The sequence below is a fragment of the Oncorhynchus tshawytscha genome, linkage group LG05 (assembly GCF_018296145.1).
Source record: "Oncorhynchus tshawytscha isolate Ot180627B linkage group LG05, Otsh_v2.0, whole genome shotgun sequence".
NCBI lineage: Eukaryota > Metazoa > Chordata > Actinopteri > Salmoniformes > Salmonidae > Oncorhynchus > Oncorhynchus tshawytscha.
Window position 1 is genome coordinate 33,887,046 of NC_056433.1, and position 27,630 is coordinate 33,914,675.

A 27,630-nucleotide genomic window follows, 5' to 3' on the forward strand; every position below is an offset into this window, starting at 1 on the left:
AAAGCCACGCTCGGACTAAACCACGCCTGCAGTTTTCTGATCTGATCCTCTTGGTCATATCTTAATAACCCAACATCAATAACTCGGCATCAACAGCCCTACCTGACTCTTTTTAAATCAAATCAAATGTTATTTGTCACATACACATGGTTAGCAGATGTTAATTTGAAATGTTTCTACAACTTGATTGGAGTCCACCTGTGGTAAATCCAATCGATTGGACATGATTTGGAAAGGCACACACCTGTCTATATAAGGTCCCACAGTTGACAGTGCATGTCAGAACAAAAACCAAGCCATGGGTTCGGAGGAATTATCTTGTGTCGACTCACAGATCTGGGGAAGGGTACCAAAAAATGTAGTTACCATTGAGCATTCTCAAGAACACAGTGGCCTCCATCATTCTTCTTTTTACCCCCTTTTCTCCCCAATTTCATGGTATCCAATTGTTAGTAGTTACTATCTTGTCTCATCACTACAACTCCTGTACAGGCTCGGGAGAGACGAAGGTCGAAAGCCATGCGTCCTCCGAAACACAACCCAACCAGGTTGCTCGCTCGGGCTGCGATGCAATGCCTGAGACCACTGCGCCACCCGGGAGGCCCCTCTCCATCATTCTTAAATAGAAAAAGTTTGGAACAACAAAGACTTTTCCTAGAGCTGGCCGCCCGGCCAAACTGAGCAATCGGGGGAGAAGGGCCTTGGTCAGGGAGGTGCCCAAGAACCCAATGTTCAATCTGACAGAGCTCCAGAGTTCCTCGGGATAATCTTCCAGAAGGACAATCATCTCTGCAGTACTCCACCAATAAGGCCTTTACGGTAGAGTGGCCAGACGGAACCCACTCCTCAGTAATGGGCACATGACAGCCCGCTTGGAGTTTGCTGAAAGGCACCTAAAGACTCTCAGACCATGAGAAACAAGATGCTCGGGTCTGATGAAACAAAGATTGAACTCTTTGGCCTGAATGCCAAGCATCACGTCTGGAGGAAACCTGGCACCATCCCTACGGTGAAGCATGGTGGTGGCAGCATCATGCTGATGATGAAGTATATCAACGGCAGGGATTGTGAGACTTGAAGGATTGAGGGAAAGATGAACAAAGGAAAGTACAGAGAGATCCTTGAAGGTTCACCTTCCAACAGGACACCGCCAAGACAACACAGAAATGGCTTCGGGACAAGTCTTTTGAATGTCCTTGAGTGGGCCAGCCAGAGCCCGGACTTCTTATCTTATCGAATATCTCAGGAGAGACCTGAAAATAGCTGTGCAGCGGCGCTCCACATCAACCTGACAGAGCTTGAGAGGATCTGCAGAGAAGAATAGGAGAAACTCCCCAAATACAAGTGTGCCGAGCTTGTAGCATCATACCCAAGAAGATTTGAGGCTGTACTCGCTGCCAAAGGTGCTTCAACAAAGTACTGAGTAAAGGGTCTGAATAATTATGTAAATGTGATATATGTAAAAAAAAGAAGAAAAAAAATAATTGCTAAAAAATCTAAAAACCTGTTTTTGTTTTGTCATAATGGGGTATTGTGTGTAGATTGATGAGGGAAAAAACAATTACATAAATTTTAGAATAAGGATGTAACGTAACAAAATGTGGAAAAAGCCACTAGCTTAAGTTGAAAACAAACATGCTAGCAGTTCATTGGGTTGGTGCCCCCCCTTGGGTTGTGCCGTGGCGGAGATCTTTGTGGGCTATACTCGGCCTTGTCTCAGGATGGTAAGTTGGTGGTTGAAGATATCCCTCTAGTGGTGTGGGGGCTGTGCTTTGGCAAAGTGGGTGGGGTTATATCCTTCCTGTTTGGCCCTGTCTGGGGGTGTCCTCGGATGGAGCCACAGTGTCTCCTGACCCCTCCTGTCTCAGCCTCCAGTATTTATGCTGCAGTAGTTTATGTGTCGGGGGACTAGGGTCAGTTTGTTATATCTGGAGTACTTCTCCTGTCCTATCCGGTGTCCTGTGTGAATTTAAGTATGCTCTCTCTAATTCCCTATTCCTCTATTTCTTTCTCTCTCTCGGAGGACCTGAGCCCTAGTACCATGCCTCAGGACAGCCTGACATGATGACTCCTTGCTGTCCCCAGTCCACCTGGCCGTGCTGCTGCTCCAGTTTCAACTGTTCTGCCTGTGATTATTATTATTTGACCATGCTGGTCATTTATGAAAATTTGAACATCTTGGCCATGTTCTGTTACAATCTCCACCCGGTACAGCCAGAAGAGGACTGGCCACCCCACATAGCCTGGTTCCTCTCTAGGTTTCTTCCTAGGTTTTGGCCTTTCTAGGGAGTTTTTCCAAGCCACCGTGCTTCTACACCTGCATTGCTTGCTGTTTGGGGTTTTAGGCTGGGTTTCTGTACAGCACTTTGAGATATCAGCTGATGTACGAAGGGCTATATAAATACATTTGATTTGATTTGATTCATTGTGCTCACAATGACACATCTCAATCTTTACAGCCGATCGATTTCTGAGTTCGGTCTGGAAAACTATTACTGGAAATCATTGGTACGCAGCTGCGCATGCAAACAGGGACAACAGAGAGGATCAAAATAGAATCTACCACCACAGAGGCAAAAAAACAACACCACCAAAGCTATGCCTTCAGCATGCACTGATATTTTGATTCGGATATTTTGCTCACCCCAAAAAAAGGTTTACTTGATTCCTACAAAAGGATTGACACTACAAATACAGTTGAAATGAAAAAGGAGTGATTTGAAAAGAAAGATTGAATGTAGTTTTAACTTAGCCTATTTGAGCACACTGGGACTCCAGAGAGTTGACAATAGAAGTAGAGATACTTCAGTATTTAGCACTGTGACAGAAATGGCATCTGGACAGTTGTCTCAGGTGGATGGTTTGTGAACCATTCAAAAGCATTATGTCATGGCCGACTGCCACCCCTCCTCCCCCCCCCTTCTCACGATCACTGAACATACACTCCCCTACGTATTTAGTTGAACGGTGATGCTGAAATGTGTACATTTGGCTCTATACTTCAGCATTTCATGAGGCGACAGAAGAGAATGTCACCTTTTATTTTAGGTTATTTTCATACCTATAGTGTGGTCCAAAATTATTGGATCCCTTGATGAAGATGAGCAAAAAAGACTGTATGAAATAAATAACACAAATACTGTTGTATATTGTCTGCTCATAATGTTTATTTTTTTACAATTATATTATTTTATACTATTACAATTGCTCAGAGAAAGAGATGTCGTTTAACAAGTTTAAAAAAAATGTTTTATTGGATCCCCTGTTATCAATACACCAGCACCCTCCCCTTGTGAGGATAACGACACTGAGCCTTTTTCTAAAATGTTTTATGAGATCATATGACACGTGGGAGGGATCTTATACCGTTCCCACTGGGCACAGACAGAATTCAACGTCTATTCCACGTTGGTTCAACGTTGATTCAACCAGTCTGTGCCCAGTGAGCTATCCCATATAAAATATTTCCTGATCCTTGATATCCTTTGTCTGCGCTTATGGACGGCCCTCTTCAATTCAAACCACAGGTTTTCAATGGGGTTCACGTCTGGAGACTGAGATGGCCATTGCAATATGTTGATTTTGAGGTCAATTAACCATTTCTTTGAGGATTTTGATGTGTGATTGGGGCTATTGTCTTGCTGGAAGATTCACTTGCAGCCAAGTTTTAGACCCCTGGCAGAGGCAAGCAGATTTTTGACTAAAATGGCCTTATGCTGTTCATGAAGCTGTTGACCTTAACTAGGGTTTCAGGACCAATGGAAGAAAAATTGCCAAATAACATCAAAGAACCGGCACCATATTTTACAGTAGGGATGAGATATTTTCTGCATATGCATTGTTCCTTCGAAGGCCAAACCCACCGCTGTTGTGAGTGGCCAAAGACCGCTATTTTCGTATCATATGATAATAATTATGCATAATCATGAAGAAATCGTGAATAATGATGAGTGATAAAGTTACAGACAGAACAAAGATCGTACCCTCCAAAAAATGCTAACCTCCCTTGTTATTGGTAATGGTGAAAGGTTAGAATGTTTTGGGGGCATGATCTTTGTGCATCTGTAACATTAATGTGGAAGTGTTCAAAAACACATTATATTATTATTATAATAAAAGTGACTCCAAAATGACACAATACATTATTTACCATTCATTTCTATTGGGCACAACATAATCAAAACACAACCAAAACGAAAAACAAATGCATCCAACAAGTTTGTTGCGTCACAAGCTAGATGTAGTCATTGTGTGCTAGGAATATGGGACCAAATTATAAACTTTTTATAAACGGACATTTCCTCAGCAATACCAAGCCATGAGGTTGAAGCAATTGTCTGTAGACCTCAGAGACAGGGTTGTGTTGAGGCACAGATCTGGGGCAGGGCGCTAAAACATTTCTGCAGTGTTGAAGAACACAGTGGCCTCCATCATTCTTAAATGGAAGAAGTTTGGAACCACCTAGATTCTTCATAGAGCTGGTCGGCCAGCCAAACTGTGCAATCGGGAGAGAAAGGCCTTGGTCAGAGAGGTGACCAAGAACCCTATGGTCACTCTGACAGAGCTCCAGAGTTCCTCTGTGGAGATGGGAGAACCTTCCAGAAGGACAACCATCCCTGCAGCACTCCATCAATCAGGCCTTTAAGGTATAGTGGACAGACGGAAGCCACTCTTCAGTAAAAGGCACATGACAGCCTGCTATGAGTTTGCCAAAAGGCACCTAAAGACTCTCAGACCATGGGAACAAGATTTGCTGGTCTAATGAAACCATGATTTAACTATTTGGCCTGAATTCCAAGCGTCACATCTCGAGGAAACCTGGCACCATCCCTACGGTGAAGCATGGTGGTGGCAACATCATGCTGTGGGGATGTTTTTCAGAAGCAGGGACTGGGAGACTAGTCAGGATCAAGGAAAAAATGAACGGAGCAAAGTACAAAGAGATCCTTGATGCAAACCTGCTCCAGAGCGCTCAGGACCTCAGACTGGGGCAACCCTAAGCACACAGCCAAGAAAACACAGGAGTGGCTTCGAGACAAGTCTCTGAATGTCCTTGAGGGGCCCAGCCCGGACTTGAACCCAATCAAACATCTCTGGAGAAACCTGAAAATAGCTGTGCAGCAACGCTCCCCATCCAACCTGACAGAGCCTGAGAGGATCTGCAGAAAACAATGGGAGAAACTCCCCAAATACAGATGTGTAAAACTTGTAGCGTCGTACCCAAGAGGACTCGAGACTGTAATCGCTGCCAAAGGTGCTTCAACAAAGTACTGAGTAAAGGGTCTGAATACTTGTGTAAATGTTTTATTTCAGTTTTTAAATTTTTTCTAAATTAGCAAACATTTGTAGAAAACCGTTTTTGCTTTGTCATTATGGGGTATTGTGTGTAGATTGATGAAGGGAAAAACGATGTAATTAATTTTAGAAAAAGGCTGTAACCAAACAAAATATGGAGAAAATCAAGGGGTCTGTGTCATGGCTCTCGTCGTAATGAGGACCGGACCAAAGCGCAGCGTGGTACGTGTTCATGATTTTATTTGATCACAAAACACTCAAACAAAATAAACAAGAGGGAAAACCGAAACAGTTCTGTAAGGTGCATAAACTATACAGAAAACAACTACCCACAAAACACAGGTGGGAAAAAGTCTGCCTAAGTATGATTCCCAATCAGAGACAACGATAGACAGCTGTCCCTGATTGAGAACCAAAACATAGAAATAAAGAAACTAGAATGCCCACCCTAGTCACACCCTGGCCTAACCAAAATAGAGATTAAAAGCCTCTGTCACGCCCTGGCCATAGAGTCTGAATACTTTCTGAAAGCACTCTATGTACGCAAAAGGTGACATTGTACTTTCTCCTCATATAAAACATTCTATCTAAAATCCAAAATGGAAGAGTGTAGAGCAAAATTAAATGTTTTTGCTTATCTGTCCAAATAAATACGTAAGGGGAGGGTATGTAAGTCACATGGAACACACACACACACACACACACACACACACACACACACACACACGTGAGCGCTTCCACGCATTTGCACAAACACACCGTTCCTTTTCACAGGAACAGTCTGTCCAGCTAACGTGACATCATCCATTTAATCACTATCTGAGCTTTTGGATTGAAATAAAACCTTAACATTGATATCCTGTTGCCTGGGAACAAAATAGAATGCCACAATAAAAGGTTAACATGTCAGCAGCCATCAGCCTTTAGAACCTCTGTGGAACGCCACTCTGTAGTATGTATGGTACATAATGTATGGTACATAATGTTCACCCACAGTGCACTCAATGTATTGATTGTGTATTACAGTAAAATGTTCTCCAAAGTGTCGGAGTACAAAACCCTCTCAGCCAGGCACACAGAACCCCAATTGGGGCTAAGAGGGTGTATATGTAGGCCGCCTGCATGTACAGTCGAAGTCGGAAGTTTATATCCACTTAGGTTGGAGTCACTAAAACTCGTTTTTCAACCACTCCACAAATTTCTTGTTAACAAACTATAGTTTTGTCAAGTCGGTTTGGACATCTACTTTATGCATGACACAAGTCATTATTTCCAACAATTGTTTACAGACAGATTATTTCACATATAATTCAATGTATCACAATTCCAATGGGTCAGAAGTTTACATACACTAAGTTGACTGTGCATTTAAACAGTTTGGAAAATTCCAGAAAATGATATCATGGCTTTAGAAGCTTCTGATAGGCTAATTGACATCATTTGAGTCAAATGTAGGTGTACCTGTGGATGTATTTCAAGGCCTACCTTCAAACTCAGTGCCTCTGCTTGACATCATGGGAAAATCAAAAGACATCAGCCAAGACCTCAGAAAAAAACGTGTTCTGTCTCCTAGAGATTGATGTAATTTGGTGCGGAAAGTGCAATTCAATCCCAGAACAACAGCAAAAGACATTGTGAAGATGCTGGAGGAAACGGGTATAAAAGTATCTATATTCACAGTAATACGAGTCCTATGACGTCATAACCTGAAAGGCCGCTCAGCAAGGAAGAAGCCACTGCTCAAAAACCGCCATAAAAAAGCCAGACCTCGGTTTGCAACTGCACATGGGGACCAAGATTGTACTTTTTGGAGAAATATCCTCAGTTCTGATGAAACAAAAATATAACTTTTTGGCCATAATGACCATTGTTATGTTTGGAGTAAAAATGGGGAGGTTTGCAAGCCGAAGAACACCATCCCAACCGTGAAGCACGGGGGTGGCAGCATCATGTTGTGGGGGTGCTTTGCTGCAGGAGGGACTGGTGCACTTCACAAAACAGATGGCATCACAAGGAAGGACAATTATGTGGATATATTGAAGCAACATCTCATGACATCATTCAGGAGGTTAAAGCTTGGTTGGAAATGGGTCTTCCAAATAGACAATGACCCCAATCACACTTCCAAAGTTGTGGCAAAATGGACAACAAAGTCAAGGTATTGGAGTGGCCATCACAAAGCCCTGACCTCAATCCTATAGAAAATTTGTGGGCAGAACTGAAAAAGCGTGTGCGAGCAAGGAGGCCTACAAACCTGACTCAGTTACACCAGCTCTGTCAGGAGGAATGGGCCAAAATTCACCCAACTTATTGTGGGAAGCTTGTGGAAGGCTACCCAAAACGTTAAACAATTTAAAGGCAATGCTACCAAATACTAATTGAGTGTATGTAAACTTCTGACCCACTGGGAATGTGATGAAATAAATCAAAGCTGAAATAAATAATTCTCTCTACTATTATTCTGATATTTCACATTCTTAAAATAAAGTGGTGATCCTAACTGACCTAACACAGGGATTTTGTTCTAGGATTAAATGTCAGGAATTGTGAAAAACTGAGTTTAAATGTATTTGGCTAAGGTGTATGTAAACTTCCGACTGCAACTATATTTGAATGTGTGTTTATGCATATTAGCGTGTTCTAAAGCCTCAGCTAAAGCAGACTAGGCGCGCATCCCTATTCCCTTTATAGTGCACTACTTTAGACCTGGACCCATAGGGCTCTGGTTAAAAGTAGTGCACTATCTAGGGATAGTTGGCGTTGGTATTTTGAGCCATGCCATTAGAACTCTGTAACATGGCTAATGTAATAGTCTTTCATTATGGGGCATTTCCTGAGAGGACTGACCGGGGTAATGATGTAAGTGACTATATATCCACTAATCAGAAATCTACCCTCCAGTTCACATGACACTGTACACATGGTCAATATTCATACAGCATAGGATACAAAGTGGTCTAAGGGAATAAGACCTTAATGTTCTTATTTCGATTCATTAAATAGAAGATTAGAAAGATTGAACGTAGTTTTAATGAAATGTTAGCTATCTAATGTACTTAGAATTAAAACATTTATAATTCATGGGTTCTAATTGAATTGATTTCCTTTTTTGAAGCCTTTTCCCCAAGTAATAATATTTAAGGAGATTTTGATCAGTGCTCATTTTCCTGCCCAGATACAAGAGGGAACGAATAACATAACAGATACAGCTGAGGGAACGAATAGGAGAGGAGTATGATATCGCGTACTGTAATGTTCTCGTTAATCATTACAGTACTTTCAGTGAGCTTGCCATAGTATCATGTTGGTTCGATTGCTCTGCCACTGCGATGACATACACTTCTGTTATCCTCACAAACCACCAAAACCTTTGCATTTCTGCTAGTTCTCAAAATGTCTGTAGAGTATTGAGTTATATGGTTTTAGAAAATGTGGACTTGTGGGGAAATTGAAACCATGTAGCACTGTGCTTCTCTTCTCCACTCCTCTACTCAACTATATAGAGACATCGCTGTTAAAAAATGTTTGTGTCTATGCAGATGTTGGCAAAGTGACAGTGATAGGCTGCATCCCAAATGGCACCCTTGCTCCCTATATAGTGCACTACCTTTGACCAGAGCCCGATGGGATCTTGTGAAAAGTTGTGCACTTTATAGGTAATAGGGTGCAGTCAGATGAGGGCAGTGACAGTGTTCTGTTGCTACCTTCACATAGAGTTGTTGGAACTCGTCCAGATTGAGTCGTCCACTGGGGCAGTCTTTCAGGAAGCCTTTGTACCACTGTTTCAGCTCGTGCTCGTTAAATTCCGTGCTCTTCACCAGATCCTCCATCACCTCCGGGGTCAGCTTGCTGTTTTTCGCTCCCATTTTGTCTGGAAAAAAATGTCAGAATAATTATTTTTCGAATGTCAGCGGGGGGAAAAAGTATGGGTCGGTCACTGTGCTCTTTTCGAATGTCTGGATGGAAAGAATGACGCTGAACTATTTTTGGAAAGTCTGCAAAGAATGAATTCCAAATATTTTTCTTTACATTGCTTTTCTATCAGACCAGGTTAAATACCTGGGACAGTCTGGACAAACAATGACAGAAATCAGCAGAGTCATCAATCAGGCCTGCTTTGAACGAGGGAGAATACTCTAGAGCGGCACATTTTATTTTACACACCTACTCCACCTCTGTGGCTAGAAATGGCTGTAATGTGTCCACAACACCTGTAAAACTAAAATATCACCCTAATACATTATGTGATATTTAGGGTTGAACACTATGTGTGGATTTATATACCGTGTCTATATTTAGCTGCACCAGGGACAATAAAACACAGATGATCAATGGACCACAGCACATTCTTGGATAGCTTCAATGATTGTCTTATTTTTAACCCAACAGGTTTGATACATTGGTAGAGTTTAGGCCTGCATACACTAGGGAGTAGCCTACCTACTAGTAGCTGGCTACTACATCAAAGTATACTGTATAATGCAAACAACAATGCAATCCATCACTTTTGCTCTGCCTAAGTACCTAAAATCACTCAACAACACACATGCACCAGGTCAGACCACTGGAGATTGGAGCAAATGAGTCTGTATCCAACAGCAATCCCTTGAGATTATTAGGCTGAGTGGACCCGAGTCGCTCGTTTTAATGTGATGCCATAACTGTGACTTGATTCATATTTTTGTTGTGCCTAATTTCCCCATCGGCCCACGATGCTTAGCCTTAGCCCTATCTCCAAAGCCTGCAGCTGTTTTCACCAAAGTCCCTGTATCAGCCCAGCTCACACTGCTTCGCACACACACACACACACACACACACACACACACACACACACACACACACACACACACACACACACACACACACACACACACACACACACACACACACACACACACACACACACACACACACACACACACACACAGCACATCACACTGATTCTAATTCAGCCAGATGAGTTAATTAAGCACCATGTACTTAGCATAATTAGCAAATACATTTTAAAGTAAAACATCCGTGTCTCAGCATCAGGGTTGGGCTCAATTTGAATTGAATGCAATCACTTCAGGGAGTAATTTGAATGAAAAATTCTGAAATCTTTCACTTTTGAATTAAATAGCTTTTCAGTTTATAGAGAAGTCATTGAAAATAAATGTCATTTTTTTCGATTATTGAAGTGTAATCTTAGTTTACTTCCTGAATTGACTGCCTTCAATTTGAACATCAGCCCAACCCTGCTCGGCATCACTCTGTTAGCTTGGAAGTGCCCAGATGTAATGGTTGTGTAATTCTTAGCGAGCTAGATTCATGTAAAATGGGGAAAGTACTCAATGTCGCAATTGCATAAAACAATGAGAAATTATAGGATACCATCGGAAAGGCCATATCAGTTAATTAATTTCCTTCTGTAGCAAACAAAGAGCAGCACTTTAAAGGATAAATTCTATTATTTCTGATTGAATTACCACAGATATGACAAAGAGTATTCTCTAGAAGATAACAAATTGCAAATTCTGATTTAATTACATGCAGCTTTTTAACATTGCCTCTGCTAAGGGGTAAACAACCACATAAAAAGTGATTATTCATCCAACACCAACCAAATACTAATAACACAAGGAATTCAGAACTAAAAATGTTTTTTTATTTCATTTCATGGCTTAGAGGTGAAACCGAATGCATGACAAGCGGGACTCACAATCAAATTGCCATGCCAACAAACAATTAATAGGGATTGTGAGCTAGCCACAGAACAGAACTGAATAACAATGGCAAGACATCACCAAAAGAATACCTAACCTATTGCAAGGTAAGGCCTCAGATTGCCTGATAAATGAACTGGATGTCAGCCTCTCTGATCTATGGGGTGAAGTGGATAGATGCTCTCTGTCCTTAGTGATTACCACAGTTCAGAATGGCCTATTCCCCTGAGACATAGAGAGTACTATACACTCCCTATCATCTGCGCCTTAGCTCACACTGCAGGCTAGGGCAAAACGACCCTGATGCCAAGTCAAGTCTCAAATCCTTTCATTGTACTGAGTGAGGTAGCTATGGTACAAATACTCTGTCCCATACTCTTTCATTGGACTGAGGAGCCAACAAAGACTCCTTCTTGACACAGAGTGTTTCTTAATATCTCAGAATGAGACAGCTGTTGATATACAGGGCCTTCGGAAAGTACTCAGCACCCTTGACTTTTTTCATATTTTGTTACGCTAAAGCTTTATTTGAAAATGTATTGAAACAAATAGAACATCTCATCCATATACACACAATGCCCCAAAATGACAAAGCAAAAGCATGTTTGTAGAAATTTGTGCTAAATTATAAAAAATAAAACAAATATTATTGAGTATTCAGACCCTTTACCCAGTACTTTGTTGAAGCAACTTTGGCAACGATTACAGCATCTTCTTGGGTATGACGCTACAAGCTTGGCACACCTGTATTTGGGGAGTTTCTCCCATTCTTCTCTGCAGATCCCCTCACGCTCTGTCAGGTTGGATGGGGAACGTTGCTGCACAGCTATTTTCAGAGATGTTCAATAGGGTTCAAGTCCAGGCTCTGGTTGGGCTACTCAAGGACATTCAAAAGACTTGTCCCGAAGCCATTCCTGTGTTGTCTTTGCTGTGTGCTTAGGGTCGTTGTCCTGTTGGAAGGTGAACCTTCGCCCAAGTCTGAAGTCCTGAGAGCTCTGGAGCAGGTTTGCATCAAAGGTCTCTCTATACTTTGCTCCGTTCATCGCTGTCCCGATCCTGACTAGTCTCCTAGTACCTGGTGCTGAAAAACATCCCCAAAGCATGATGCTGCCACCACCATGCTTCACCGTAGGGATGGTGCCAGGTTTCCTCCAGATGTGACGCTTGGCATTCAGAGCAGAGGATCTTCATCAGACCAGAGAATCTAGTTTCTCATGGTCTAAGAGTCCTTTAGCTGCCTTTTGGCAAACTCCGAACAGGCTATCATATGCCTTTTATTGAGGAATGGCTTCAGCATGGCCACCCTACCATAAAGACCTGATTGGTGAAGGGCTGCAAAGATGTTTGTCCTTCTGGAAGTTTGGCCCGGTGGCCATCTCTAGGAAGGGTCTTGGTGGTTCCAAACTTCTTCCATTTAAGAATGATGGAGGCCACTGTGTTCTTGGGGACCTTCAATACTGCAGACATTTTTTGGTACCCTTCCCCAGATCTGTGCCTCAACACAATCCTGTCTCGGACAATTCCTTCGACCTCATGGTTGGTTTTTGCTCTGACATGCACTGTCATCTGTGGGGCCTTATATAGACAGGTGTGTGCCTTTCCAAATCATGTCCAATCAATTGAATTTACCACAGGTGGAGTCCAATCAAGTTGTAGAAACGTGTCAAGGATGATCAATGGAAACAGGATGCACCTGAGCTCAATTTTGAGTCTCATAGCAAAGGGGTCTGAATACTTATGTAAATAAGGTATTTCAGTTTTGTATTTTTAAGACATTTGCAAACAATTCTAAAAACCTGTTTTTGCTTTGTCATTACGGGTTATTGTATGTAGATTTCTGAGGACGTTTTTTATATTCATTCAATTTTAGAATAAAGCTGTAATGAAAGCATCAAGGGGTCTGAATACTTTGTGAAGTCACTGTAAAGTGAATGAATTATAAATATATTGCATCTAACGGTGACCCAAGTGACTCTTAGTCTCAACAGACAGGGCTTGAGTGAAGGCGACTGTTAGGCTACATCCAAGGAACATCAACAGGCCCCTTGCCATATTAATGTTACGGACACATTTGCAGTTCTGACAAGCACATACTAATTGCCTTCCTCACAAAACAACTCTATCATGTTATTCTTGGGGATCTTAGAACAACTGAAGATCACACTCCACTTAAACTATTTCCGGAACTTTCATGTCATGGCATGAAATGGAATTAGATTGTGCTCTAATTACAAATCATCAAAGGGAACATATACCAAAGTGTTGGAGGTAGTTTGGAGAACATTGCTTACGTGACGAGTAGCCGTGGCTATGCTTTAGCTCAGTGGGCTATCAATCTGGCCATGGCACAGGCCTAGTAAAGACCATGATACTGTAACTATCTCCATACCTCTGATATTATTGTTGTTGGCTCCTTCTTAACTAAAGCGCAAGAGGACTGAACACACCCACAAAACATTGTCCACTACCGGGCTACTACCCATCCACTCTGAGAGGTGTGACACTTTAAAAGCTCCCCATTCACACCCTGCGAGCACAGCAAGTCTGATAATGGTTACTTTCTTTGCAAAGCTCTCAAACACAGCACCGTTGCCAAGAGCCGTAGTCGGCGAACTAGGCTATCCGCTGTTACGTTCCCCAGATTATGTGTTGTAGTTTGTGTATTTACATGTGTTTATTTCAGGAAATGGCTTCCTGAAATCCCTCAAGCAGCTGATTGGTCTACTCCAGGGCTAATTGGAGAGCTGACCCCGCCCCCTCGTCAAGACACAGCTGTCTCCAATTACCCATTCCTTCAGAAGCTATATAAAAGCCAGTGTTCTGTTCAGGAGGGAGATCTTTTTGGAGGTAGAGGATTTTGCTGGAGGTAAATTTGTTAGAGATTTGTTAGAGATTTGTTAGAGATTTGTTAGAGATTTGTTAGAGATTTGTTAGAGATTTGTTAGAGATTTGTTAGAGATTTGTTAGAGATTTGTTAGAGATTTGTTAGAGATTTGTTAGAGATTTGTTAGAGATTTTGCTGGAGGTAGGGATTGCTGAGATTGATTGTGATAGAGGTTGATTTTGCTGGAAAGTGGTATGTTCTGTGAGTTTGTTGCTCAGATAGAGCTTATTTGACATCCTTTTGTTTCTTAGTTTGTTTGAAATTGTTTAATATTCTGTTTCATTTGTTCCCAGGGGGGAAGGGGAAGGCACCTAGGGAGTGCTTAGGCAAGAGGCCCGCGGGCATACATATACCCGTAGCATATTCGCTGTCTAGACACACTAGGTAAGACCTGGGCGGACCACCCCTTGTATTTTGGTTAGGGCACCAGGTGGTGCTAAATTAGGTAAGTAGTGGGTAGGCAGGTAAGATAGGAGAGGGGGGCTTTGAGATTTACTTTCTTTGCTTTAGTTCTGTCCAGCCCCTTTTCCCCATATTACCGTGTAAAGGAATAAAGTCCTTGTAAACGGTACCACATTCTGCTTGTTGTCATTCTTACTTGCACCTACAGTCCATACCTTTTTTGCTTCACAGAGAGTTTAGTTGTAGCAGGGTGTTGCGTTCCCTCTTCATAGAGGCGTGCGTAACATAATGGGGGCTCATCCGGGATTTTTCCATTAAACCCACCGGACCCTGCTGCTCTGAGCTCTCTCTGTGGTTAGTGATTGAGGTGTGATGGTAGGTTGTGAGTTTGGATGACTTGTTTAGTTAGTGTGTTCAGGAGACTGCATTGTATAAGATGGCTGCCTCAGCCATCTCCAAGTTTTTTGAAGCGCCCTCTATTGATTGTTTGGTGAGGTTTCGTAAAGTAGACCTTGTAGCTATAGCTGACCATTATGGATTTGTATTCCCTGAGAAAGCCCTAAAGGCTGAGCTGTTGGTGCTAGTCAGGGAGGGTTTAGTGAGAGAACGGATTCTCTCATTGCAAGGAGAAGAGACGGGTAGACCTTCTGATGCTAAGTCAGAGGACAGGGCGGAGGAAGGGGTTCCTCGTACCCCCTTTACATTGCCCCGATTTGATCCTTTATCTTCTGCTTCGGGTCGTTCAGATGGGACTGCTAGGCTGAAGGTGAGGCTGGCTCGGTTAGAAATGGAGCAAAAAGATAGACAGATGAATTTTGAACTTGAAATTAGGAAAATAGAAGCTGACAAGGAGGTGAGGATCCGAAAACTGGAGCTAGATGCTGGCTCCAGTGCGACTCCACAAGCTGCTCATCATCAAGCCCACTTCGATGTGAGTAAAAACATAGCTTTAGTCCCTCCATTCCGAGAGTCGGAAGTTGATTCTTATTTCTCTGCGTTTGAGCGTGTGGCCGCTGCGCTGCATTGGCCACTCGAGGTTTGGCCACTCCTGTTACAATGTAAATTGTCTGTGAAAGCCCAGGAAGTAGTAGCTGCTCTCTCCCTGGAAGACAGTTTACATTACGATACAGTTAAAACTACCGTGTTGCGGGCTTATGAGTTGGTGCCTGAAGCTTATAGACAGCGCTTCAGGAACCACAAGAAACCCTCTCACCGTACATTTGTTGAATTTGCTAGGGATAAAGAGTCTCTGTTTAGTCGTTGGTGTTCAGCCAGCAAAGCTAACACCTTTGCTGATATTCGGGAGTTGATGCTGTTGGAGGACTTTAAAAGCAACCTCCCAGATAGACTTGTAGTTCATTTAAATGAACAGAAAGTGGTGACATTGGCCCAAGCAGCAGTGTTGGCAGATGAGTACGCTTTGACACACAAGACTGTCTTTGGTGCACCACGTTTTGAAGGCCGGACGATTACGTCATCAGTTCCTCGTTCAGGTCGCTTTTCCTCTGACAACCCTAAGCCTTTTCAAGAAATCCGTGAATGTTATTACTGTCACCAAAAGGGTCACGTGATTGCGGACTGCCCAGTTTTGAAAAATAAACTGAAACAGTCCCAGTCACCGTCCCCAAAAATGAAAAGTTTGGGTTTAGTCAAGTCTTTGGATCGTCCATTGGATCGAGATATTGTCTCAGCATTTGAGAAACCGGATCCTGTCTATGCTCAGTTTATCTCTGACAGTTATGTTTCCTTAACAGGAGAACCAACTGATCAAAAGCCTATCCAAATCCTACGTGACACCGGGGCGGCGCAGTCAGTAATCATTACTGATGCTTTACCCTGGTCTCCTGAAACGTATTGTGGCTCACATGTCATATTACAGGGGATAGAGACAAAAACCGTACCTGTACCATTACACTGGGTCCACTTAGTGTCAGACTTGGTATCAGGACGTTTCCGTGTTGGTGTAGTGTCTACACTGCCAGTATCAGGAGTAAAATTGCTACTAGGGAATGATATTGCTGGTGGTACTGTCACTCCTGTGTTAGAGGTAGTAGACAACCCAGAAATCAGAACTACAGATGAGAAATTGGTTCAAGCATTTCCACATGTTTTTCCTGCTTGTGTGTTAACGAGGACACAATCTCGCAAGCTAGGAGATGTGGTGGATTTGGCTAGTTCTATTTTTGAGAATGTTGAGGTAGAAGACAATGCACTGAGTATTCCTTCTGCATTGCCGACAGTTTTACCCCGTAAAAACTAAGGCAGGGGAAAACGAAATCGCGCCCCAATTACATGACATTCTTTTGTCTGTCACCCCTGAGAAGGTGATTGAATGTCAAAAAGAAGACCCCAGTCTTCGCAAGTGTTTTGCTTCGGTAATTTCCATTGAGGAAGCTAAAACTAGAGAGACTGCCTACTTTATAGAAGCAGGAGTTTTGATGCGTAAATGGGCATCTCATGACACCATTAATGACTGGAGTGAAGTGTGTCAAGTGGTTGTTCCTACACCGTTCCGACAGCAAGTGCTGTCACTCGCCCATGACCAGGCGTGGTCTGGACACTTGGGGATCACAAAGACCTATAACCGGGTCCTTCGTCATTTCTTCTGGCCAGGTTTGAAGTCTGACGTGGTCCAATTTTGTAAAACATGTCACATATGTCAACTCACTGGGAAAGTGAATCAAACAGCTCCACGAGCGCCACTCTGCCCGATTCCAGTTTTAGGGGAACCGTTTGAAAGAGTGATAATTGATTGTGTAGGTCCATTGCCGAAAACCAGGTCAAGTAACCAGTTCCTACTAACAAATGTACAACCAGAACCGCAGCCTTATGCGGTGGGCTCTGATTGTGCAAAGATATAATGTACAGATAGCTTATGTGAAGGGCTCGGCGAATGTGGTTGCTGATGCTCTATCACGGGTTTACTAACTGGGGATACGTTGGCATTTATTATTGCAAAACTAGGTTTGCAATTTTTGTGGTGGGCGTGTTACGTTCCCCAGATTATGTGTTGTAGTTTGTGTATTTACATGTGTTTATTTCAGGAAATGGCTTCCTGAAATCCCTCAAGCAGCTGATTGGTCTACTCCAGGGCTAATTGGAGAGCTGACCCCGCCCCCTCGTCAAGACACAGCTGTCTCCAATTACCCATTCCTTCAGAAGCTATATAAAAGCCAGTGTTCTGTTCAGGAGGGAGATCTTTTTGGAGGTAGAGGATTTTGCTGGAGGTAAATTTGTTAGAGATTTGTTAGAGATTTGTTAGAGATTTGTTAGAGATTTGTTAGAGATTTGTTAGAGATTTGTTAGAGATTTGTTAGAGATTTGTTAGAGATTTGTTAGAGATTTGTTAGAGATTTGTTAGAGATTTGTTAGAGATTTGTTAGAGATTTGTTAGAGATTTGTTAGAGATTTTTAGCTGGAGGTAGGGATTGCTGAGATTGATTGTGATAGAGGTTGATTTTGCTGGAAAGTGGTATGTTCTGTGAGTTTGTTGCTCAGATAGAGCTTATTTGACATCCTTTTGTTTCTTAGTTTGTTTGAAATTGTTTAATATTCTGTTTCATTTGTTCCCAGGGGGGAAGGGGAAGGCACCTAGGGAGTGCTTAGGCAAGAGGCCCGCGGGCATACATATACCCGTAGCATATTCGCTGTCTAGACACACTAGGTAAGACCTGGGCGGACCACCCCTTGTATTTTGGTTAGGGCACCAGGTGGTGCTAAATTAGGTAAGTAGTGGGTAGGCAGGTAAGATAGGAGGGGGGGGCTTTGAGATTTACTTTCTTTGCTTTAGTTCTGTCCAGCCCCTTTTCCCCATATTACCGTGTAAAGGAATAAAGTCCTTGTAAACGGTACCACATTCTGCTTGTTGTCATTCTTACTTGCACCTACAGTCCATACCTTTTTCGCTTCACAGAGAGTTTAGTTGTAGCAGGGTGTTGCGTTCCCTCTTCATAGAGGCGTGCGTAACATCCGCTGATATTAAAACTGTACATATTTCCAAAGTACAAGTTCAGTTCAGAGTATCAGCATCAGCTATCCACAGTGAGTGACTAGATGTGACATGCAGGGATGTGGTGCTGCCGCAGCACGGGGGAGCGGCGCTCCCTCACCCTTTTCAATTTGAGAATACATGGCAGTGGCGGTCGGTGAAGTTTAAGATGAGGGAGGACGATTATTTTTTTGATGAGCACTGCTAGGGCTGTGGCAGTCATGGCATTTTGTCAGCCGGTGATTGTCAGGCAAATGACTGCTGGTCTCAAGGTAATTGACCGTTAATTAACATAAACACATTTAGCATCTACTGGCTTCCACGCATAGCCTACAAGCCACCGATGCAGACCTTTTGGAACATCTACATTTTAAAAAGTCTAATAAATTCATGTAATATAGACTACACCATCACAATAAATCCATTTATTTTTTATTTTAGACAAATCTAAAGAAACATGATATGAAGAAAATGTAGTCTACTTCAGAAGAACAGAATAGCATACTCTGAGTTGTCCGTATGTTAGGCCCTGATCTGGCTATATATACCATATCATATGAATGTTGGCTACGCTAGATCATTTAGCAGACAATATTTGCTTAGAATTCCGTGGAATTATTTTATATTCTTTTATAGTATGAAGAATGCAATAGCTGAATGAAATAGAAAGGATATTTTCTCCAAGTGATTTGAGGGAGTGAGCAAATGTGGCTGTTCTGTGTTGAACGGTTAACAAAGAAACAAGTGCTCCAAAACGCTTAATTTAGACTTATTTATGTAACTTCAGTTGTGATACAAACGTTGGGCTTCATGTTTTGATTTTTAATACATTCGAAGGGCTGAGTGATGCGACTCTATAATGAGCTCTAAAGTCGCCTGAAAGGCAGGAGCTCTGCTTGTTTTTTTTTTTTTTGCGCAGGCTGTACACACTTCATCAGTCTTTCATTCACAATTTGACAAGTGCTTGATAATGCCTCGCATTTCCCGGCGGCATCCCCTTTGTGTGGTCCTACAAAAAAAACATGCCTTTTGTGGCCGTTGTGCCTTTGGGCTGAATATAATCATCAATAATTCCCTTCTCTCAGCTGCATGCTCCAAGGCACTTCTCACTCACATGGCACTTGGTCGCCTGATCCAGTCGTTCTCACAGGCTACAGGTGAAGACAGACACATCTGGACGCAACGGCGCTTGTCCTTATCCAATTCTGAGGTGCATATTGAAGATATTGAAAGAACTATCCACATTTATTTTGCGTCAACCAACAAGATGAGTAGGCCTAACGAACAGCAAAAGCACTAGCCTATGTCAATGTACTATCCACCAGAGTACAAATGTTGACCTATTCTATTCTGTGCGAGAAATAAATATTCCAAACATAGTCTGGGACAGTTGTGGGATGCGATAGATCCCAAATTAATACAACCACTTGCATTAAAACAAAGTTGTTTAAGTAATGAGGCTGACACAACAGATTAGAACATTTAGCTTAAAATGTTGATAAACGAACAGGCTATTTCTTCGCGTTATAAGCACAGCAATGCGCAGACGGCAGTAGGCTACAAGCACGAATGTTCAATTAGCAGGAAAACACCATTCTCAAACATGACTGCAAATGCGATTATGCATGTATTGCTTTTATTAGAAAGGGTGCATTTTTATGTTGAAAATTATATTCCACAAATGTAAAACTCAAGTGCTGTATGTGTTTGCCAGTTAGGCTCTACACCTTTTGTAACGTGGATTAATGTGCTTCATTTTAAGTTATTCAATTAAGTTATTTGGCCACTAGTCGTGATACAAACCTTATCAAACCATATAGGCCTATGGGCTAGGCTACATTAGGTGTGCGGCTATAATTAGAAAAAGTCGCAAAAAAGGCATACTCTGTTTCTTTCCTTAAACTGGGCATCATTCAGAAGTGATAATGTATCATTCACAAGCGACGCACAAGTGATCAGACACACATCAGACTATTCCTGATTTAATCTTGTCTTTACGTATACTAAATATTACATGTAAAACTTGTTTGTATTTAGAATGGACCATTATCATGCACCTGTCTCAAAACAGGAGCAGGGGAAAAAAGGGCGAGGACGCTATTCCCGCAATGTGCTTAAACTTAGGAAAGATGAGAAATAAATATAGTTTGCCTAGCCTATAGAAAGGTGATGAGAACCTCTTTCTAATAGAGGCCATCACTCTGTTTTCTCACACAATTGCATAGCCTATAGAAATGTTGCTCAACATGAGCTCATGGGCTCTCATGAAGTGTTTGATTTGATTTTTGATTGCATTTACATTGATGGCAGAGTGATTAGAGGGATAATAGAGCCCTGAGTACCAGGCAGTTATCAAGTTTGGTAGGCTACTAATGGCCATCAGCAGCATCAGAACTTGGACAAACCTAATTACCGTGACTAAACGGTCATGTGGAATTTGACTGCCGTTTCTAATACGAAATATTGAATGACTGTCATTCATATTTCATTCATGCAGCTCAATGTAACATTGATAGTCTTAGGCTACTACATGATACTCACATTTTCCCGGTACCCATCATGAGGTTGCTACAACCTAGCCTATGAATTAAATTTTACAACGTAGATGCACAGGTCGAGAGAAATTTGAGTAATCAAGGTGGCAGACGGTGACACATTCAATACCACCTTTTACAATCTTGCCTGCATCTAGCTGATCTAGGGTGTAACCATTAGTACAACAGTTGCAAACGAGTGTTTCTATTGGACAAATTCAGTTATGTTTATCCCCGTTTTGCTCCATTTGCTTCGTTTTAAGATTTTTTTTTACAAACACAGTTCACCTTCATAGCAGCCACATACAACCAGTGTGATCCCTTTGATCGTTAGATAATTCCTTCTCTCATCCACGCTCTCTCGTCCTTTCATCTTTTCCCTTCGCTTGTGGACTTCAGTGCACAACACATCAGCTGCCTGTGACCAGTCGAAAAAACCTTCCAAAGCCAAACCTTTACATCATAACCGCTACACACAGCCTACATCGTTGTCACATATTCGCTAACGTCAAGTTAACATAGCTACAATAACTCATTTACTAGTGAACCCGCTACAATCATGCAGTACAGTGTATAGTTAAAAAGCAGTTTAGCAGTGGCACTACATTAATAAAACCAAAAGCTTACCTTGACTTGGAAGAATTCCATCATTGGATAGCCATTGCCAGATAGGTAACAAAGATCCCTCTCTGTTTGAGCTGGGTGTTTGAGTAGGCTAAACTAGCTAGCGGCATTGGCTAGCTAAGTAAGTGCAAATATTTTTATTTGTATATAGCTAGTTCTCTCTCTCTCTCTCTCTCGCTTCTCCTTCATTTTTTAAGAAAATGTATTTTTTCATAACTGTTCAACAATTGTCTTTCTCTCTCTTTGAATCAACTACTCACCACATGTTATGTTATGCACTGCAGTGCTAGCTAGCTGTACCTTATGCTTTCAGTATCTAGATTAATTATTTGTTCCTTTGAACAACATGTCAGTTCATGCTGCAAGCGCTTTGATAGGCTGGAGGACGTCCTCCGGAAGTTGTCATAATTACAGTGTAAGTCTATGGAAGGGGGTGAGAACCTAGGTTTGTATTGAAGTCAATGTATCCAGAGGACAGAAACTATCTGACCTCCAGCAACACCATGGTGTCACCCTACAGAGTGCTGTTGAGGCTACCGTAGACCTATATTGCGTAACAGTGTGTTTTAATCAATTATTTGGTGAAATGTGAATATATTTAGTAAAGTTTTATCTAAATAGTTTTCACTATTTTTATTTCTATGAAATTCTCTGAGGAGAATGCTCCTACCCTTCCTCCACTGAGGAGCCTCCGCTGATACACCCAGTCACTACAAAGATACAGATATTCTTCCTAACTCAGTTGCCGGAGAGGAAATAAACTGCTCAGGGATTTCATCACTCAGGGATTTTCATCAATACTGCAAAAAATATGGCAAAGAAATTAACCTTAAGTTCTGAATAAAAATAATTATCTTTGGGGCAAACACAACACATCACTGAGTACCATTCGACATATTTTTAAGCATGGTGGTGGCTGTATCATGTTATTGGTATGCTTGTCATTGGCAAGGACTATGACGTTTTTTAGGATAAGAAGAAACGGAAGAGCTAAGCACAGGCAAAATCCTAAAGGAAAAACTGGTTCAGTCTGCTTTCCAAAAGACACTGGGAGACAAATTCACCTTTCAGCAGAACAATAACCTAAAACACAAGGCCACATACACACTTGAGTTGCTTACCAAGACGACATTGAAAGTTCATGAGAGGCCTAATTACAGTTTTGACTTAAATTGGCTTGAAGATCTATAGCAAGACATGAAAAATGGCTGCCTAGCAATGATCAGCAACAAACTTGACAGAGCATGAAGAATTAAAATAATAATAATGTGCAAATATTATACAATCCAGGTGTGCAGCCAAAGACAGAAAACTCTACCAGGGGTTGCTAAAATGGCTTTCCTCAAAACATTTTGTGATGGACTTGGGGCTCATGTACGACGCACTTGAACTCGCTCTCCTGCCCGAGCGCTTATTGCGAATGCAGACAAACTGATCCACCGCATGAACCTCATCGCCACTCCAACGAGGTCTAGGATCCAAATTCACAGCTTGTCTGCCTTAAATCACTTGGTTAGGGTGCTGTCCTTTTCAGCACCACGATTCGAAGTGCGCTCAAATTGCTTAGAATAACCCTCGTCAAGATCTGCTGCCGACACCTAATAGTCATACTCATCACTTATTATTATCATTATTACAAATACAAGATTAGCACTTCTCACAGTGGTGCTTGTTTAGTAAAGTTAGATCAAAGCTGAATCAATGTCTTGCAAGATCACATAATGATTCATTTGCATTTTACATAACAGAACCAAATAATAGCATATACTGTAGCATAGTAGGCCTAAAAACACCAAAAACACCTCCTCAGCAGGGCCGATCTATGCTGTTCTGTCGCCCTAGTTGGTTCTGAATGAAAGTTGAAAATAAGTCATTTATAAACCTGTTTGGACCAAATCAAGGCTGGTCCAGACAGGACAAAATCTGAACCAAACATAGAAGTCTATGATTGGTTTAAATTTGGTCCGGACCGGACAAAAAAATCAATGTCCGTGGACGTTGAAATCAAGGCCTGTCTGGACCGCACCAAATCTGAACCAAATATGACATACAAAGGTTTGGACACACCTACTTATTCAAGTGGGTTTTCTTTATTTGTTCTGTTTTCTACATTGTAGAATAATGTAGAAGTCATCAACACTATGAAATAACACATAAAGGCAAAGGGTGGCTACTTTGAAGAATCTAAATCTAAAATATGTTTTTGATTTGTTCAACACTTTTTTTGGTTCCTACATTATTCCATATACTGTATGTTATTTAATAGTTTTGATGTCTTCACTATTATTCTACAATGTAGAAAATAGCAACAAAAAAAATCAAGAAAAACCCTTGAATGAGTAGGTGTGTCCAAACTTTTGACTGGTACTGTATATGATTGGTTCAGAGATGGTCCGAACCAGACCAAATACCAATGTCCGTGGATACCAAGGTTCAGTCTGTACTGCACCAAAAAAAGAAGTCCAAAAGGCGTCGCCGCCAGTCCGTGCTTACAGAGGTGTAGCCTACGGTGTTGCCTGAAATTGAACCTGACCTCGCTCAGGGCCACCAAAAGACTAGAGGCGGCACTGGAGGGAGGAGGAGAGACGTTTCAAACTGAATTTTCCAAACTGGAAGGCAGCTAACAAACATATTAGCCAATGCTTTAACTTCATCTTGACTTGTTCCAGTTTATCAAATGATTCCCTGAAACCATTTTCTGAATCTACTGCTGTAGCATTAGTCATGTTATTACAAAAGACCCAGATAGTGCAACTCTGCCACATGAGGACTGTCTGCAGGTCATTGCAGAGAGAGAGAAGCATGTTGACTTATTAAAACCTCTTGTCAGTACACTGAGGCAGTACCGAATTGCATACAGTGTGTTTCTAAGGATCTGGGGCCTATTCGTAAAGAATAGTCACTGGTTGATTCTCTTACAGTATATGAACTAGCAGACCTCTCCTCTGTACATTGGCCAGGCGCATTATGTAACAGCATGTCCCTATTCCATCATTTTCCAATAGGGAATGACCTTGAGTTAAAACCCAGGACAATACCAATAGCCATGTATACATAAATAAATGCTTAGTAGTTGTACTATAGGCCTACATAAAATCACTATCTATGACATGTGTCATATGCACTGCAGGTCTTGCAATCATGACCTCTTAGCACCACCACAAACAAGAGCATGGCTTCAAGAAAATATATCCGTTTCAGATGTTTAAACAACATAATATGATTTAAACACATTGTACAAAAAAAAATTGGTTGGATTGTTTCTATCGTTATTTCACCACACATGCTTTATTTCTATACTATTATCATCGGCCAAATGGTTCCCTGCGTGCAGCCCAGCAAGCGCATACCGACCTGCCAGTCGCAGGGCAGCATCTCCTAAACACATCAGAACCACAGTGGAGGAAAGCTGAGAGGAAAATGTCATATTACAGCTGCATTTAAAAAAAAAAAGTCATATATTGCATTTGACAAATGAATGAAAACGACAACGCACACACCTCAAACTGGATACTATTGACATGTAGCCTTTTTCTTGTTGGACTCCGGATACTTTTGTTTTTGAAATATCCACCAGTGGACTAAGCTAACCCACTCCCTCCCCATACAGTATCAGGCTATTTGTTTGGGTCACAAAGTGCCCTAACTGACGTAACTGTTTTCTATAGCCTAAATGACAAAATTATGATTTGTAGTCGTACTGATGATCCATTATGATTTAGCATTCTCAGAAGATGGGGCATGCTTCCCCAATGTTAATGCTGCAAACGTCTTTATTTATTTCCAACTTTTTTTTAAAGACAACTAACCTAATTGTTAAATGCATTATACTGCATATTATGCAGTTGAGTCTAGCAATGAATGGCGTATCTATACAAATCATAATGGAATAGAGGGAGGGTTTCCCTAATGCATTTGACTATTATCCATTATAAAGAAAACATATTTACCTTGAAAGAGTGCGAAGTCAATGGGGCTTTGCGCTCTTCTTCAGAGTGGGTTATGTGCGGACAGAGACGCTATTAGTCAAACGTTTACTTTTCTGTCGACCCCTGTGGTGAGGTTTCCTTGGGAAGAAATGAGCCTAGTCGAAATTCACTGATGCAGTTCCGAGGATGCTACAAGCAAGCAGGACTGTCTACACACACTAATACACTCGCTGAGGATACAATGAAGCACAGCGTCAGACCGTGTGCATCACGACTCTCTCTTTCCCTCTTTGTTTCTATCTCTCTTTGTTTCTCTCTCTCCCTCTCTCTCTCTCTCTCTCTCTCTCTCTCTCTCTCTCTATCTGTCTGTCTCCCTCACACAGAGTGGTTGATAATTGCAGAAGACTACTGTTTTGGTGGGGTGCTTTTTGAGTTTGCGCAAGATGAGGAAAGAAACAAGCCTTCTGCTGCACCTATGTTATGCAGAACTATGAAGTAGAATGAGCAGGTGGATTTTGATGTGGATTAAATGTACAGTCTTACAAGGGTCATTGTCAACAGATATAGGCTATGCTGTGAATATAAAATGCCTACGGCATGCAATCAATCTGCTAACATATAGTGATTATATATCTGCCAGCAATTGCTATCCAACCAGTCCTACTTTCTACAGAAACAACAGCAATTGATTGGAAAGGGAAAGGGGGATACCTAGTCAGTTGTACAACTGAATGCCTTCAACTGAAATGTGTCTTCTGCATTTAACCCAACCCCTCTGAATCAGAGAGGTGCGGGGAGCTGCCTCAATCGACGTCCACGTGGGGGAACAGTGGGTTAACTGCCTTGCACCAGGGGCAGAACGACAGATTTTTACCTTGGAACAAGTGATAATTTAACTAAGCATTTCTTTATGCTTTTCTTTTTTAAAGGCTACCAACATTTGGGCTGCTTATCTATCCTGTTCTCATGGCATATCTGGTGTAACCAAGGACCTAGTTTCACTCTCCCATGCTTGTTTCGCGCCAAACAGCTGGTGGCAGCAGCATCAGCACCACACAGAGAGTGTTCAGTAACTATTTGTAGGCCAATTTGACGGAGCTAGCTGAAGTTAGCTTGCTAGGCTAGCTAGTACTTTCTCAAAGTTGTCTGAGAAGCCAAGTGACCTTGCTAGAGAATCTGTCTAAAACGGCTCATGAATTTGGCACCATCCCAGCGAACAACAAACATTCCCACAATGTTTGAGAACACCTCCCTTAAGAGGTTTAATAGGAATGTTCCCGTGATGTGCAAGACATTTTTCCCAGAGGCCATTTCCTCAATGTCAAATAGAACGTACTCAAAACATGGTAACCATGTTCTCAGAACTAACGGTCTTATTGTCCTAGACACAGACACGTTTCATGGGAACGTTGCAAGAACATTAATGTGTCCAGTTTTCTGTGGCTTAGGAGAATGTTCCAGCAACGTCCCACCAAACACACACAGAACAATTGATGTAACTATCAATGTTCCCGAACAGATTTCACTCGGTTTCCCAAACTAAACACTGGGTAGCTGCAGGAAAAAATGGTTGGAGAGCCCATGGCATACAGAATTTGGGTGGAACATCACCTCCTTAAACAGTGTTTCATGGGTGGAGTGAAATAAATGTTGTTATACTTATTTCTCAGCTGTTCATAAACCCGATGTAGCCTACAATTGAAGTTCAATGTCTTACCTGTGTTGAAATGTTTTTCTAACACAAAGCTATGTCTAGCCTACTTGGGCACCGCGTCCAAACATTTCCCACTCTCCCACAACAAATAGCCTGAAGCCACAGGGCTGTTCTCGCAGGCTCTAATTCCCTATGTGGGAGCATTGCGAACCATAAATCAGGATTTTTTTTTAAAAACCTGGCTACATGTACATTGAATAACACAGCAGCTTTTTGGAATGTTTTGTTCTTTTGGTATAGCAAAACTCTACAGCGAAGTTGCCTCTTTTACAATGGGGGTCCATAGGAAAGAATGTTGGTTTTCCACAATTTGTGGGCGTGGTCGAGGAGAATTTATTGTTGTTACGTGAATAGTGACTGGGACTATGTTCGGAGTAAGTTTGGCATCTGGCATCAAGGGAATGGTCTCTTGGAAGCAGTCTTTGCACATCACTGGAACATTCCTATAAAAACACTAGGTAATGACAAAAAGAGACTCTAAAGAGAACGTTCTCTCAATGTGTGTGAACGTTTGTTGTTAGCTGGGTATGTCTTTGGTTCTATACTATTAGCTGT

At 41.8% G+C, this 27,630-nt stretch overlaps 1 protein-coding gene across 1 annotated transcript in view; it reads right to left on the reverse strand.

The window, feature by feature from the left end:
* LOC112250527 (visinin-like protein 1) overlaps positions 1–25,703 on the reverse strand; it is a 58,116-nt gene extending 32,413 nt beyond the window's left edge. The window contains exons 1-2 of the mRNA XM_024420749.2: positions 25,383–25,703; positions 9,000–9,166 (exon numbers count right to left, since the gene is read on the reverse strand). Of these exons, the coding sequence (XP_024276517.1) occupies positions 9,000–9,161 (162 nt within the window). The 5' untranslated portion in view covers positions 9,162–9,166; positions 25,383–25,703. The remainder of the gene's footprint in view (positions 1–8,999; positions 9,167–25,382) is intronic.
* Positions 25,704–27,630: the final 1,927 nt, after the last annotated feature.